At 34.6% G+C, this 14920-nt stretch overlaps 1 protein-coding gene across 1 annotated transcript in view; it reads right to left on the reverse strand.

Moving 5' to 3' along the window:
* Rps6ka6 (ribosomal protein S6 kinase A6) overlaps positions 1-14920 on the reverse strand; it is a 109213-nt gene that overhangs the window by 24288 nt on the left and 70005 nt on the right. The window contains exon 21 of the mRNA XM_059251488.1: positions 1137-1213. Coding sequence (XP_059107471.1) covers positions 1137-1213 — 77 coding nt within the window. The remainder of the gene's footprint in view (positions 1-1136; positions 1214-14920) is intronic.

Here is a 14920-nt window from a genome sequence, read left to right on the forward strand (position 1 = left end):
TTACAATTTTCAGTTAATACCTATTTTTTAATATTGATGTCAATGTAATAAAAACCACAGCCTCTGAATTATGTACATAAGATTATTCATGGGCTGAAAAGAGATTCATACATTTAAGGTGGATTTTAAAACTTAACCTGACAAAAGTGATCATTTTTGTTCTACTTTATTAGATGTAACTGAAATTTCTTTATACTTGGGAATCGAAAAGCTGACTTATGGTTAAAAGTATTAGGAGATAGCTTTATGCAGTAATTTTTTCATTCCTTCATCTAACAATTGGGTTTAGATAATATCAAACATATGTTTATATATAATAATTTCTTGTTTAGTCATAAAACAAACATTTAAAAGCAGCAAGCAATTATATCCCATGGTCTAAAACCTATAATATTGACTATATATGACAAGGTATACCATTCTATAAAGAGCTTATAGTATTTAAAATCCTGATATATGCAATTATGCACAGCCAATTAACTGTTTAACATCACTTTATGCTACTAATATATTTTGTTTTTATATAGCAGTCACACCTAGCTGATAGTTACAAGTTAAACATTCCTTTTTAAAAAAAATCAGAATAATATATAGAATCATAAATATTCACTTTTAAATGAAAGTGCTGCTCTCTATTAAGAGTAAACTATCATTTTCATTAACTATAAATTATAAACATTAACATAGTCTAATTATTATTACAACTGTTTTGAGCTTATCCTTATTCTATTACTGGTGGACATGTACATGCATGCTTCTCTAGGTTAATATTGTTAAGTATTATATTTTTATCAATCATTTTACTAAATCTTTGTTGCCCAGACTTAAAGCAATTTTTTAAATAAAATTATTTACTCAATATTAACAAGTCCAGTGGACATGCTCCTATTATAAGACACATCTACTTTATAGTCTAGTAAGTCTATCAAAAAGTAAAGCACTTAATATAAAAATAAAAGGTTTATTCTAAAGCATGTATTCTATATGAAAACTTTTCTATTTCTGTATCTTATTTTATAAGTAAAAACTATAGTTTTGAAAATATTAAGAGGATGTCTTACATTATTTTATTCTGTACTCTCCTGGATGAAAATATTCAGTAAAGTTCAAATAACAAGAGCTTATAAATATCTTACCCAGCCAACATAGTGTACAAAAGGACTCCTAAGCTCCAAATATCACAAGCAGCATCATACCCCTGTTGAGTAAGAACCTATGAAAAAAATACACAAAGTATGAACTATTACTTAATATATAACCTCAGATTTCTTCATACACTAGAATATTGTCTGGATTCTAATAATTTCATAAGTATTAATAATATAAAAATAAAAAACAATTTCTTAAATTTTTATGTTATTTTATACCCTTTAAGGGTAAAGGTAAAATATTCTCCAATCAGCAAACACAGCATAACCTGGGGTTACTATAAGCTGGTAAAGTTATATGAACTACACACAAGAAAACAACAACCCTGTAAGACATAAAACCTAACCTCAACAAGCTTTCATTCTTCTCATTTCAAATTGGATATACAGACACCTAAACTTAAAGCTGATATGTACAGGTGTTTGATGGAACTATAAAGAGTACTGAGGTATTAAAATTGTGATACTGACTCTATGAGTTAGATATTATTCCAATTCTAAAGATGAGCCTGAGGGAAATGTTAAGTAACTGGCCAAACACCATAAAACTGGTCAGTACTGTAGAACAGGCATTCTTACTAAAAGGCAGTGCTTTCAGTATCTATGAAAACTGCTTCATTTTTTTTTGAGATAGGGTTTTCTTCTAAAGCCCAGAATGACTGAGAACTCATTATTATAGTCCATGCTGCCCTTAAGTGTGTGGCAATCATCTTGCTTCAACATCCCAAATGTTGGGATTATTACATCAGATATGAGTCATCACAATGGCTTGATCACTCTTTGCTAGTGGTGTGTGTGTGTGTGTACAAATATTTTGTAAAAGGACTACACATTATACAACAATGAACTCTATGATTTATATCTATGTAATGTGGGTATAAATTTGTAATAAAAATGATAAAACAAGATAAGAAAAGTTGTGATCTTCTGAGATACTCTGAGACACAAGGCTGGTATCTTGAAAAAAAGCAGAATATTTCTGGTAAATTCCCAGCAGCTTTACTACTATTTATATAATAATTTGTGTAACTACTTTTGTTTGAGGGCCAGTATTAATAAAAAGAAAAACTATTTTTACTATAAATTCATGTAAGATCTCTCTATGAACCTCAACAGCATTTGCTAGAAAAACAAAGGGATGAGGAGATAGTAAGATGGCTCAGTGAGCAAAGGTGCTTGCTGCCTAGTTTGATAACCTGAGTTTGATCCTTACTCTTCCAACCCCCACATGTATGCCATGCTGTGCATTCTTCTCATGCACACAAGCACACAGAATAAACAAATCAATGTAAATGTTTTTAAAAATGGAAGAAAGATAAAATGAGGGCATTTTTTAAATTAAAAAATTAAATACACTGCTAAAGCCTATGGCATAAGAAACAAAATTTAAATTTAAAGATTATTAATTCATTAACACCGAAGGCTACATAACCATCAACATGGTCTTTTCATCTAGAAAAGGCTAAAAATATTGTAGTTTTGGCTTTCACAATTATCAGACATAAATAAGTAACTTGCTTAAAATACATTTACAATTCCAATGAATATATTTATTTATATAAGAACACACATGTGGTTATGCATGAGGATGCATGCTTTTAATCCTTGCAATAAAGTAGAGGCAAAATCAGAGTTCCAGGCCAGTCTTGTATGGTGATATTTTATTTGTATTAAAATGTTATTTGTATGTTAATAAATAAAGTTGCCCGGGGGTCAGAGCTATTAGCAAGCCATAGGAAAGTAGGGCAGTGGTGGCTTACACTTGTAATCCCAGCACTTGGTAGGCAGAGCTGGGTAAGTCTCTGTGTGTTCAGGGATACAGCCATTATTGGATACACACGCCTTTAATCTCAATACCAAGCATGGAAAACCTGGAGGCCTATACAGACAGGCCGTGAAGAGGCGGTCATATGGTTGGGTTTACAACCAATGAGAAGGCAGAACAGGGACTCTATATAAAGACTTTAACACAGGGGTAGTTCTGGTTCGGAAAGGTAGGACCACTGCAGGAGGAAGGGTAAGGTTTTAGCTCTTAGCTCTGACCTCTTGGCTTTCTTCTTTGCATTGGTTCTGTGTTTCTTATTTAATAAGAAGGTTGGTTACATCTACATTTGGCGCCCAACGTTAGAAGAATCCATTAAAAACCGCTTGGCTTGGCTTGGCTTGGCGGCAGGTCCGGTTTCTGGCCTGGGCGGTCGGGCTGCCTAGCTCGGGCCCAGGCCTGACTGACCCGCAGCTGGAGCTACTTGCAACTGCTACAAACAACTCAGGCCTGCCCTGCCGAACAGGGCCCCTGCCTGTAAAGCCAAAGCTTGACTCGGCTCAAGCGGCTACGCTTTCTCTCTCTCTCTCTCTCTCTCTCTCTCTCTCTCTCTCTCTCTCTCGCTCTCGCTCTCGCTCTCTCTCTCGCTCTCTCTTTCTCTGGATTCACACCTCCAACACCAGGTGGCTGTTTTGAAATTCCCTGGGATTCTACTGTTCTATCCAGACTTGATAAGTCAATTAACATATCTATTTAAAAGAGAATTTTTTTCTACATTAAAAAAATGGGCTTTATGTGTACATTGGAAGAAAATTGGGCTTTGTTTGAAATTTTAAGCACTCTGACAATGGAACAACTGTATGAAAAGATTAATATTGATCGAATTATTCAGTTTATTACTTTTCTTATCCTCATTTTACTATTTAAAAAGTTAGTCAATTTAAGTGCCAGGATAAGAGTCTTAGAAAAACCTGTTAAACTGGTAAAAATGAATTCTAGAGAAATTCAAATTCAGACAGAAGAAATAAATAGTGAAGTTGTTTCAAAATTGGATCATAAGGTTACAGAAAGAAAGCCAGTTTTCACACAATCACCCTTAATTTATCCAGTAGCCATACAGCAGCTACCTGATGAAGACAATGAACAAAATCCTTGGGTTCCAGTTAAAATGTTAGACTTACGAAGATTTAAGGAGGCAATAGCATCTTATGGCATGCACTCTCCATATGTAAAGCAAATGTTAAACATCAGGTCAACTTTTAATAGGATTCTACCAAAGGACTGGTGGGATTTGGCACAGGCTGTTCTTGAACCCGGACAAAATATCCAGTGGAAAATGTGGTTCAATAATGAGGCTAAAAATATAGAAAAACAATGGAGGGATAGTGGAATACAAGTCTGCCAGGTTCAGCTTATTGGAGAAGGCCAATATGCTTCAGTACAAACACAATGTTCATATGATGTCCAAACCCTAGTTCTATGTCGAACGGCAGCTTTGAATGCATGGGACAGAGTTGAAGAACCAGGAAAAAAAACTGAGTCATTTACAAAGGTTATACAGGGCCCAAAAGAATCTTTCACAGATTTCTTACAAAGATTGACTTCAGCAGTACATAAAATGGTCCCGAATTCAGAGGCTAGTCAGATAATAATTGAATCTTTGGCCTTTGAGAATGCAAATGCAGCATGCAAAAGAATAATCAGGCTGTTAAAGGCAAGATCTGCACCTTTGGAAGATTGGATTAGAGACACAGTTAATGTTGAGGCTTATGACCATGATGATATGTGGGTAGGAAAAGCAATTTCAAAAGGTTTGAGAAATGTTAGATGTTTTGGATGTGGAAAGCAAGGACATGTGAAAAGGGATTGTAAACAGGTCATTCCTAGAAATAATGTTTCTTCAAGGAACACTGGCAACAGAATGCCCCTTCCTTCTGGAGTATGCAGAAGGTGTGGTAAGGGAAAACACTGGACCAACGAATGAAGATCAACAAGGGACAGACAGGGTAATCCTCTGCCTTGAGCTTCGGGAAACTCCCAGAGGGGCCTCAGGCAGGCCCCCACAGTAAATCCAGTTCAAACTTTTCCTGCAGTTGTAGAGGAAACCCTACTCAAAGCAACTAAATAACCAAATGTCTATTGGAATAAATCATGTTGGTCGAGATGATGAAACAGAGAAAATAGGAAATTCAGGAAAAAACATAAAGAAAATTTTTTGGCAAACTTCTATTAATGAACAAAGACCAAAACTAACAATAAAGATAAATGGTGTTTTGTTGTCTGATCTGGTAGACACAGGTGCGGACATTACCATAATTGCACCAGAATTTTGGCATCCAACTTGGCCTCTTCAGGAGGTAAACGTACAACTGTTAGGAATTGGGACATTATCTCGAGTGAAACAAAGTGCAAGATGGCTTGAATGTATAGGTCCAGAAGGACAGAAAGGAAAATTAAAACCATATATGGCCAACATAGCTATGAACCTGTGGGGTCGAGACTTGTTACAACAATGGAATACTCAGATTAATATCCCTCCAATCTCAGAAACAAATCATAAATTAGTACATGTTTCTGAGAGAAATATTAAAAGATATTATTCTAATGAGTGCTCACCAGCCATCCATGTCATACAAGAACAGGGCACAACAACTGATAATCTTCCAAAAACACCAACAGCTCTCCCTTTAAAATGGTCAAGAGACAAGCCTGTATGGGTTCAGAAATGGCCTTTAACAACAGAGAAACTCCAGGCTTTAGAAGAATTGGTAGAAGAACAGTTAAATGCTCAGCATATTGAGGAATCAACCAGCCCTTGGAATTCTCCTGTATTTGTTATTAAAAAGAAATCTGGTAAATGGAGAATGGTAACAGACCTTAGAGCAATTAACAAAGTAATTCAGCCAATGGGCTCTCTACAATCTGGAATTCCTTTGCCTACTCTGTTACCAAAAGAATGGCCTCTCATAGTTATTGATTTAAAAGACTGTTTCTTTTCAATACCCTTACAAGAAAAAGACAGAGAAAGATTTGCTTTCACAGTGCCTACTTATAATAATTCTCAACCAGTTAAAAGATTTCAATGGAGGGTTCTCCCACAGGGAATTGCTATGGGATGTTCTGTATGGCAAATGTGTTGCTAATTAGTCAATAAATAAAACACTGATTGGCCATTGGCTAGGCAGGAAGTATAGGCGGGTCAAGGGGGGAGGAGGAGAATAAAGCTGGGAAGTGGAAGGCTGAGAGAGAGAGAGACACTGCCAGCCGCCGTGATGACAAAGAGCATGTGAAGATGCTGGTAAGCCGCGAGCCACGTGGCAAGGTATAGATTTATAGAAATGGATTAATTTAAGCTGTAAGAACAGTTAGTAAGAAGCCTGCCACGGCCATACAGTTTGTAACCAATATAAGTCTCTGTGTTTACTTGGTCGGGTTTGAATGGTTGTGGGACTGGCAGGTGAGAGATTTGTCCTGACTGTGGGTCAGGCAAGAAAACTCAAGCGACAGGGAATGTTGAATAGCCCAACTTTGTGCCAATATTTTGTACAACAGCCATTAGAAGTGGTACATAAAAATTTCCTAAATCTATAATTTATCATTATATGGATGATATTTTATTAGCTGACTCAAATGCAGATACTTTAGAAAGAACGTTTGAAGAAGTAAAGAAAATTTTGCCTTGTTGGGGATTACAAATTGCTCCTGAAAAGATACAAAGAGGAGATTCTATTAATTATTTAGGATATAAAATAGAACTTCAAAAAATTAGACCTCAAAAGGTGCAAATTAGGAGAGATCAACTACAGACTCTTAATGACTTTCAAAGATTATTTGCAGACATTTCTCATCTAAGAACTATTGTTGGTGTAAAAAATGATGAACTGAATAATTTGTTTAAAACCTTAGAAGGTGACAAGGATTTGAATAGTCCAAGAGAATTATCACCTGAAGCTTGAATTGGCCTTGGTAGAAAAGAAAGTACATGAAGGGCACGTAGATCGTATTGATCCAAAGCTGGATTGCATTTTGGTTATTTTACCTTCTAGGCATTCCCCAACAGGAATATTAATGCAAAGGGAAGATATTATATTGGAATGGATATTTTTACCAAATAAACCAAATAAAAAATTAAAAACTTATGTGGAAAAAATCTCTGACTTGATTTGGAAAGGAGACTTCGTCAATTAGCAGGAATAGACCCAGCAGAAATTGTCATACCTTTAACTAATGAGGACATGGAAAAATTATGGATAGGAAATGAATCTTGGCAAAAAGCTTGTAGTAATTTTTTGGGAGAAATTAACAGCAAATATCCCAAAAGCAATAGAATTGATCTTATAAAGAGAGCTGATTGGATCTTGCCTCAAATTGTGAGGAAAAAGCCCATATCTGGAGTTCGTACATTTTATACAGATGCCAACAAACAAGGAAAGGCAGGTTACAAACCAGAAAATTTAAGTAAAGTGGTTCAAAGTCCTTATAATTCAGTTCAAAAATCGGAATTGTATGCTATTCTGTTGGTATTAATGGATTTTTCAGAACCTCTCAACATAGTTACTGACTCTCAGTATGCTGAAAGAGTGGTATTACCTATTGAGACTGCAGAATTTATCCCTGGTGCTTCAGAACTAACTTCACTATTTATTCAATTACAAGATACAATTAGAAAAAGGAGTCATCCTTTATATATAACTCACATCCGATCCCATACTGGTGTGCCAGGCCCTCTAGCACAAGGCAATGATGAGATTGATAAATTATTGATAGGAAATGTGCTGGAGGCCTCAGAATTTCATAAAAAACATCATGTAAATAGTAAAAGTTTAAAAAAGGATTCTTCCATAACCTGGCAACAAGCCAAAGAAATAGTAAAGAAATGTCCTACTTGTTCCTTCTACAATCAAACGCCATTACCAGCAGGATGTAACTCAAAGGGTACTCAGATGAATGAAATCTGGCAGATGGACATGTTTCACTTTGCAGAATTTGGAAAATTGAAATACGTACACCACACTATTGATACTTATTCAGGATTTCAATGGGCAACTGCTTTGAGTTCTGAAAAAGCTAATTCTGTAATCACTCATTTGCTAGAAGTTATGGCCATTATAGGTATACCTGCACAAATCAAAACTGATAACACTCCATCATACGTCTCTGTTAAAATGAAACAGTTTTTTGTTTATTATAATATAAACCATATTACAGGTATACCACATAATCCTACAGGTCAAGCAACTATAGAAAGATCAAACAGAACTCTAAAGGATATGCTAAATAAACAAAAAGGAATAACAAAAAACCCCAGAAATAGACTACATAATGCTCTATTAACTTTGAATTTTCTCAATGCCAATGAGAAAGGAACAACAGCTGCAGAGAGACATTGGATAAGAGAAAAAAACTACAGAATTAAATCAACCTATATACTTCAAGGATGTGCTGACCTCAGAATGGAAACCAGGATATGTGTTACATTGGGGACGAGGTTTTGCTTTTATTTCTACAGGAGAAGATAAGCTGTGGGTACCATCAAAATTGATAAAGGTTCGATTTGAACAAGAGAGACCTCTTAATTAGAGGAGGTGATAGTTCATCAACTATCATAAACGTCCAATTTAAACTAACTTATACCAGTAACACATGCCTTTTCATTTAATCAGATAATAACTTGTCAAAAAGGAACATCCCAAAAAAACCTTGGGGAAAGGTTTTTGTTTTTGTCTTTTAGGAGAATGAAGGTTAAGGAATTTGAAGAACACTAGACAAATGAGACAACTGAAGAAAAAGGACAAATCGTCTATCCTAAGAAACAGAGTGAAATGGCGTATGGGTATGTTATCTAAAAAATTTTATGTCTTCCTAAATGTTTCTTTCTGTTTTTCTCTAAAGATTTAACATTATTGGTCTTCTAATAGTCCCAGTTCATTTAAAATTTAAAGTTGACTTTGGAGTTGGAGAATGGCTCTCTCCTTCTTTAAACTCAAGCATGTTGTTAAAAGGAAAATGCAAACTCCCTGCATCATGCCAGAAGAAAAGAGCCATCTTCTGCTATGGGACAGGAGAAAAGCCAAATTAATTAAGGGACTATTCTATTACTAATCTCAACGCTTTGATTCTATTCTGATTCTTTAAACTTTTCTTAAAGTATGAATTTTATATCACAATTTACAAGATTAATATATATATATAGATATATATACATTTTAAACTTTGTTAAGATAAAAATGGTCATATAGAGTACTAACTAATTCTAAAAAGCTGCATATATAGTCTTTGTGTTCGAGTCTCTTATCAGTTTTCTGCAGGAAATCACGGTCAGGCCTAGCATCAACTGACGTCTCCAGGAAGAAGATGGGGCCCCACAACAACAACAATTCCACGTGGACAATAATAACATCACTAAGCTGACAAACATCATCTACAGATCAGCTTTGAACTACAAAGTGCTCAGAGCAATTTTGAGAGAGCTAGCTGAGATGATCCAGTCTCAAAGACTACTTGAATAAGGATTTGAGATAAACCCTGAACTTTGGCATTATACACAGACTGGATAACGAAGGATATAGTTACCTTTCCTAGAATTTGACAATTAACCTAAATTTTTTCTTTTCAGGATAAAGATATCTTCACCCATACCCAGCAGGAAGCAATTTCAAGAATACAATGCCCACATTCCCAAAGACGTGGTGTGGGGCGGGTGGTTTTTTTGGTCTTTTAATGGGTTTTGGGTCTGGGATAATTTTCATTGATTAGGGGGGTTGGTTACAAGTTGTTGTCAAGGGATAGGAAAAGGGCTAAGCAAAGGAGATTAGATTTAAGGTTCTTATTTAAAAAAAAAAGAAAAATGTAAATACTTTACATTGGATTGGATTGTTTTATATTGTATACAAATTATATATATTGAAATTGATATTGTTAGAAAATGCTATATGTATATTTCTAATTGTACCGTTCATTTAACAATGTAATGCAATTTTCTGATGCTTGAATGTTGTTATTACCAACTATTAGGATAAAAAGAAATGAAAGTTAGTAGTTAGACATTATAATAGAACTTGTTGTTATATTAGGTATGTTTTCAAGATTGAGTAGATATATTTTAGATAGACAGGTTATCTTCAAACCCTTCAGAGATCTATAGAATATGGCATTTAAAATGTTTTAATAACTTAGAAAATTTTTCTTTTTTGTTATGACTATGAGACATGTCGGTTTCTGGCAGTATCAATCTACTTCAGAGAAAATATGGGCATTGAAAAAAACTGCAATTGGAGTTAACTTTCATTGTGACAAAAGTTAGCCACTGGACAACAAAGTATCCTCGAATCAACTGCTGACAAATAAGACAGATAGGACACGAAACAAAGGACTACTGATTCTTGTCAAAACAAGTATGGTTATGGCTTTATCAAAAGGCATCTTCTGAGGCCAGGAATATGGCACTATCCCTGAAGTGGCCTTCGCAACTCGGAAAAGGTACAGTGCCCTTTTCTTCGAAGGCAGCTGAACAGGCAGTGGGCCGATGGCTTCTGATGTGCAATGGGAAGGTAGCTGAAACAGTTATTCTTGAAGAGTAATTAAGCTCACACCTCTCAACAGTAGAATGGCACTTAATAGAGGGATGTGGAGAAGAACGGGATGCTGAAATGAAGCCACATACACACATAGCCAAGAAGAATGGACAGCTGAATTCAAAAAACATCAACAATTTCCAGAATTTAAAATCCTAAATCATGACATGACACTAGTGGAATTCAGGTGTTTCTGGTATATAGACTGCTCTCACCAAATGTGAGGTTGAACTGTTGACCTTGTGTACATCCTACTTCACAAATGAGTCTGTCAGATACGCTAAGCCTATAGGCTGAAGATGATGCCCCAACACTGCAGAGACGCCTCACATGATTGTCCAGGCAACTGGCTGTTTCTGTCAACTCACAATTTTTTGGAAATTGCTTGCATGTACTTCCTGTTTTTATTTTTTTGTTAGCTAATATTATTTCCTTCTTGGGTCTCTGAGGGAGTTGAAGATTAGTTAGTTATAGTTGAAGATTAATTAGGATAGAAAGTGAATTAGATACAATAGAATAGATAATGGAATTATTTTCTCTGAATTTGTCAAATACAAATGAACTAGACATTGTTTAGGTATTTATTACTTGTATATATTGTATATAGTTATTGTACTTTTGTATATAGTTTTTCTTATGTTAGTTATAAGCTTTTTCTTTTTTTTCCTTTTTATTAAAATAGAAAAGGGGAAATATGGTGATATTTTATTTGTATTAAAATGTTATTTGTATGTTAATAAATAAAGTTGCCCAGGGGTCAGAGCTATTAGCAAGCCATAGGAAAGCAGGGCAGTGGTGGCTTACACTTGTAATCCCAGCACTTGGTAGGCAGAGCTGGGTAAGTCTCTGTGTGTTCAGGGATACAGCCATTATTGGATACACATGCCTTTAATCTCAATACCAAGCATGGAAAACCTGGAGGCCTATACAGACAGGCCGTGAAGAGGCGGTCATGTGGTTGGGTTTACAACCAATGAGAAGGCAGAACAGGGACTCTATATAAAGACTTTAACACAGGGGTAGTTCTGGTTCGGAAAGGTAGGACCACTGCAGGAGGAAGGGTAAGGTTTTAGCTCTTAGCTCTGACCTCTTGGCTTTCTTCTTTGCATTGGTTCTGTGTTTCTTATTTAATAAGAAGGTTGGTTACATCTACAGTCTTGGCTAAATGTGACATTTTCTTAGAAGAAATGAAGGACGCATGTGTAAAACTGCTATGCTATGGACTACAGAAGCCCTAATGAATGCACTGTTTTTATTCTTGTAGTCTTTCTCATTTCTCATCGCCTCTTACAGTTCTAGGCATTCCATGTTTACTCACTTTGCCTACTCATATTTGTATTTTATGCTTTCACAGTCTTATTGGAAGTGGTGGTTTGTCAGAACACGTTCCATGAATGAAGCTGCATGAGGAGGACTCTGAGAGCTTGTGAGGAAACTCCAAGGAAACAAGGCAAAAGTCTTGTAACCTCTGTTTCTCTGTAACATATGCCTTCCTGCCCCTCCCAGGTGCAGTAAATAGAAGTGCATTTACTTTAGATTACCCATATCTTACCCATTATTATTCAGAATGATGTTTCCAAACATAGGTTATCCTTGTGACTGTATACAGCCTAAACTCATGTGACCTTTGCTCATTTGACCTTGCTTAACCCTTAGAATATAAGTTGTCTGGTGCTCTGAATAAAATTGGCTATTGCATGAGACTTCAGTCTGTCTCATTTTAGGCTCTGCTTGCCCATATTCATGCCACAGCAACAGTAGTAGTCCTAGATACTTGGGAGGCTGAGGTAGAAAGACTGCTTAAATCCAGAAGCCTGAGGATTTAAAAAAAAGGACCAGTATTTCTATATCTTTTCTAAGTTATGAGAAGAGCAAAACTGGGCAGTTGGTGTCACACTGTTATAGCTTATCATCCAAATCTCATTTTTGATTTCCTACATACTTAAATACATTCTGTGTGGGTAAAAAGAGACTACAATGAGACAATATTTTTTGTTCTATGATTAGTCTTCAATGTCCTACAATAATGACTATATGAAACAAGCCATGCTGGCAGAATTAATGAATGAGGATGGTAGTCAGCCTGCCTTTTATATCTCTTCACTTGGATCAAGATAAACTGAGAAAAATAAAAGTCACAATTAAAGTAGTCATTTCCATAAGTCTCTCTTTCATTTGGCTTTGCAAGTCTGCAACAGGTAATATACAGACATTGTCATTCCCTTTGCACTAAGTTTAATTCATATTCTATACGAAACATATGACCGCACAGGCCAGAGGAAAGTAAGGTAATTTCAATACTATATTATCAGAAGTTGTGAATCTATCATTCTTCAAATTTGTTTTAAGTTTGATTAATTCATGACCATTCTAAGACTTCATTACACATTTAATATCAGTCACATAATATAATATTCAAGGTTTTGCTTTTATAAAAGTAAATAATGGAGGCTATTTTAATTTTAGTGAGGCAAGTATAAAGAAATGCATATCTATGAAGTAAAACATAAGAGGTTGATTGAAGTGATACATATCCCAAAACTGAGTGAATATTATCTTTATTGTTGTTAAAATTGCAATAACCAGTGATTTTTCTTATAAAACCAGGATTCCTTGTGTATTGTGATGAAATTATGAAAGTACAGCCCTATAAATTTTATTATTTCTTAAAATACTTGCATGGCAATTTCAATCTTTATGATCCCATTTTAAAATGACTATCATATATATATAATTTGATACTATATTTTGACAGAATCTAAATTTAAAAAGAATAATGTATTTCATTTAAAACAATTTAGAAATATTTACTAACTTTTGGCATGGTCTTCAGGACTTGATAAAATATTTCAAAGCACTCAAAGGACACAAGTGTGAGCCAAAGGTAGTTCAAATGCCAGTTGTGGAGAAGCGGTCTCCACAAGCCCACCGGAAAATTCTCACTATTACAATAAACAAAGTGTCTCACTGCAATGGAAGTCTGCTAGGATTAAAAAGCAGCAGTGTACTGTGTCATACTGTGTACATATATTCATTGAAAATGACTGCCTAACCATTCATCTTAAAATGTTTACCTAACCATTAACCTAAACATGCATACACTGTGAGTTTATTCATTTTCATTTTTTTTTGGGGGGGAACACATTCATTCCTACACTTTTTCTTGTAAGTTTCTATAAAATATAAAAAAATAGAACTATACAAAATTAAGCCAAGATTAACAATTTGCCCATTGAAATAAGTAGTTAATACATTATTATTTGCATTAAAGAATCTATTTAGAATATCTATGGTGACTATGTCCCTTATATTTAACAGAAGATACCACATTTCAAATATTCTGTTCTATACTATTAAAAACAAAGTCTAGAAAAACTAAACTTTTTTTTTTATGTGCAAGGTATTATCTCATACATGTGAGGGCAGTCCAAATAAAATAACCTCTTTGGTAATATGTGCCCAAGATTTAATTTTGAAAAGCATAGTTTCTACCCAGTATAATTTGGTAAAAAAATTGTACATTCATTATGAGTTTCATTAAAGTACAGAATAAACCAGTTGTATAATTTGATACAGGCCAAATCATATCTTAAAGAGCTTATAAAAGCAAACATTGTATCTATATCTCAATAAGAGCATCTTAAAGCAAAATTTAAGAAAAATAAAAAGAGAATTGTTCATTAAAAGTTACTTTTCTATATTTTCATTTTAGGAAAATTATTTTCCTAATAGCTAATTTAAAATATAGATTTACAGGTAGTAAATATAATATCTGCTTAAAATGATCAATTATTTGAAATATAATATAAAAAATATATATGAGATAAGAATTCACCTTCAGATCATCTTATTACACTGTTCTGATTTGGCAAATTCAATTTTTCAAGTTTTAGATATGTGGATTAGTATGTAATAATTGCCATTGGTTATCAACATCTATAACACGTTAATAAAAATTCCTGAGTCATAAACAAATGTGATAAAGAACGTTATATAGCCAATGCAATCCCTGACTGATTTTTCACCAATCTTATCTTTACTGCTTCTGGAGGCATTAGTATCAGAAAGCTTCCCAAATGTGCAATCTGTACCCCTCAGCTTTTCCAGCCTTATCTTTCCTTACTCTTCATCCCCCAGGAACAACGATGATTTACCAGGAAAAACAATGTTTCTATTTAAAAACAAATCAAAAGGCAATCTAAAGCTGTATCTCAGTTGTAAAATGCATGATTCTCAGCAAGCCTTAGTGACATATGCCTGTAATCTCAGCCATTAGGAGACAAAGAGAAGAGACTTGCTGTGCGTTACAGCTATGGTAACAGCTATATAGTGAAACCCTGTTGTGAAATCATGAGTTCTGTATTAGTATATTGCCTAATAGAACAGACTACTCTGATTATGAGATATATGTTTGTTTTAGATGCTAGTAACTACCT

The sequence above is a fragment of the Peromyscus eremicus genome, chromosome X (assembly GCF_949786415.1).
Source record: "Peromyscus eremicus chromosome X, PerEre_H2_v1, whole genome shotgun sequence".
NCBI lineage: Eukaryota > Metazoa > Chordata > Mammalia > Rodentia > Cricetidae > Peromyscus > Peromyscus eremicus.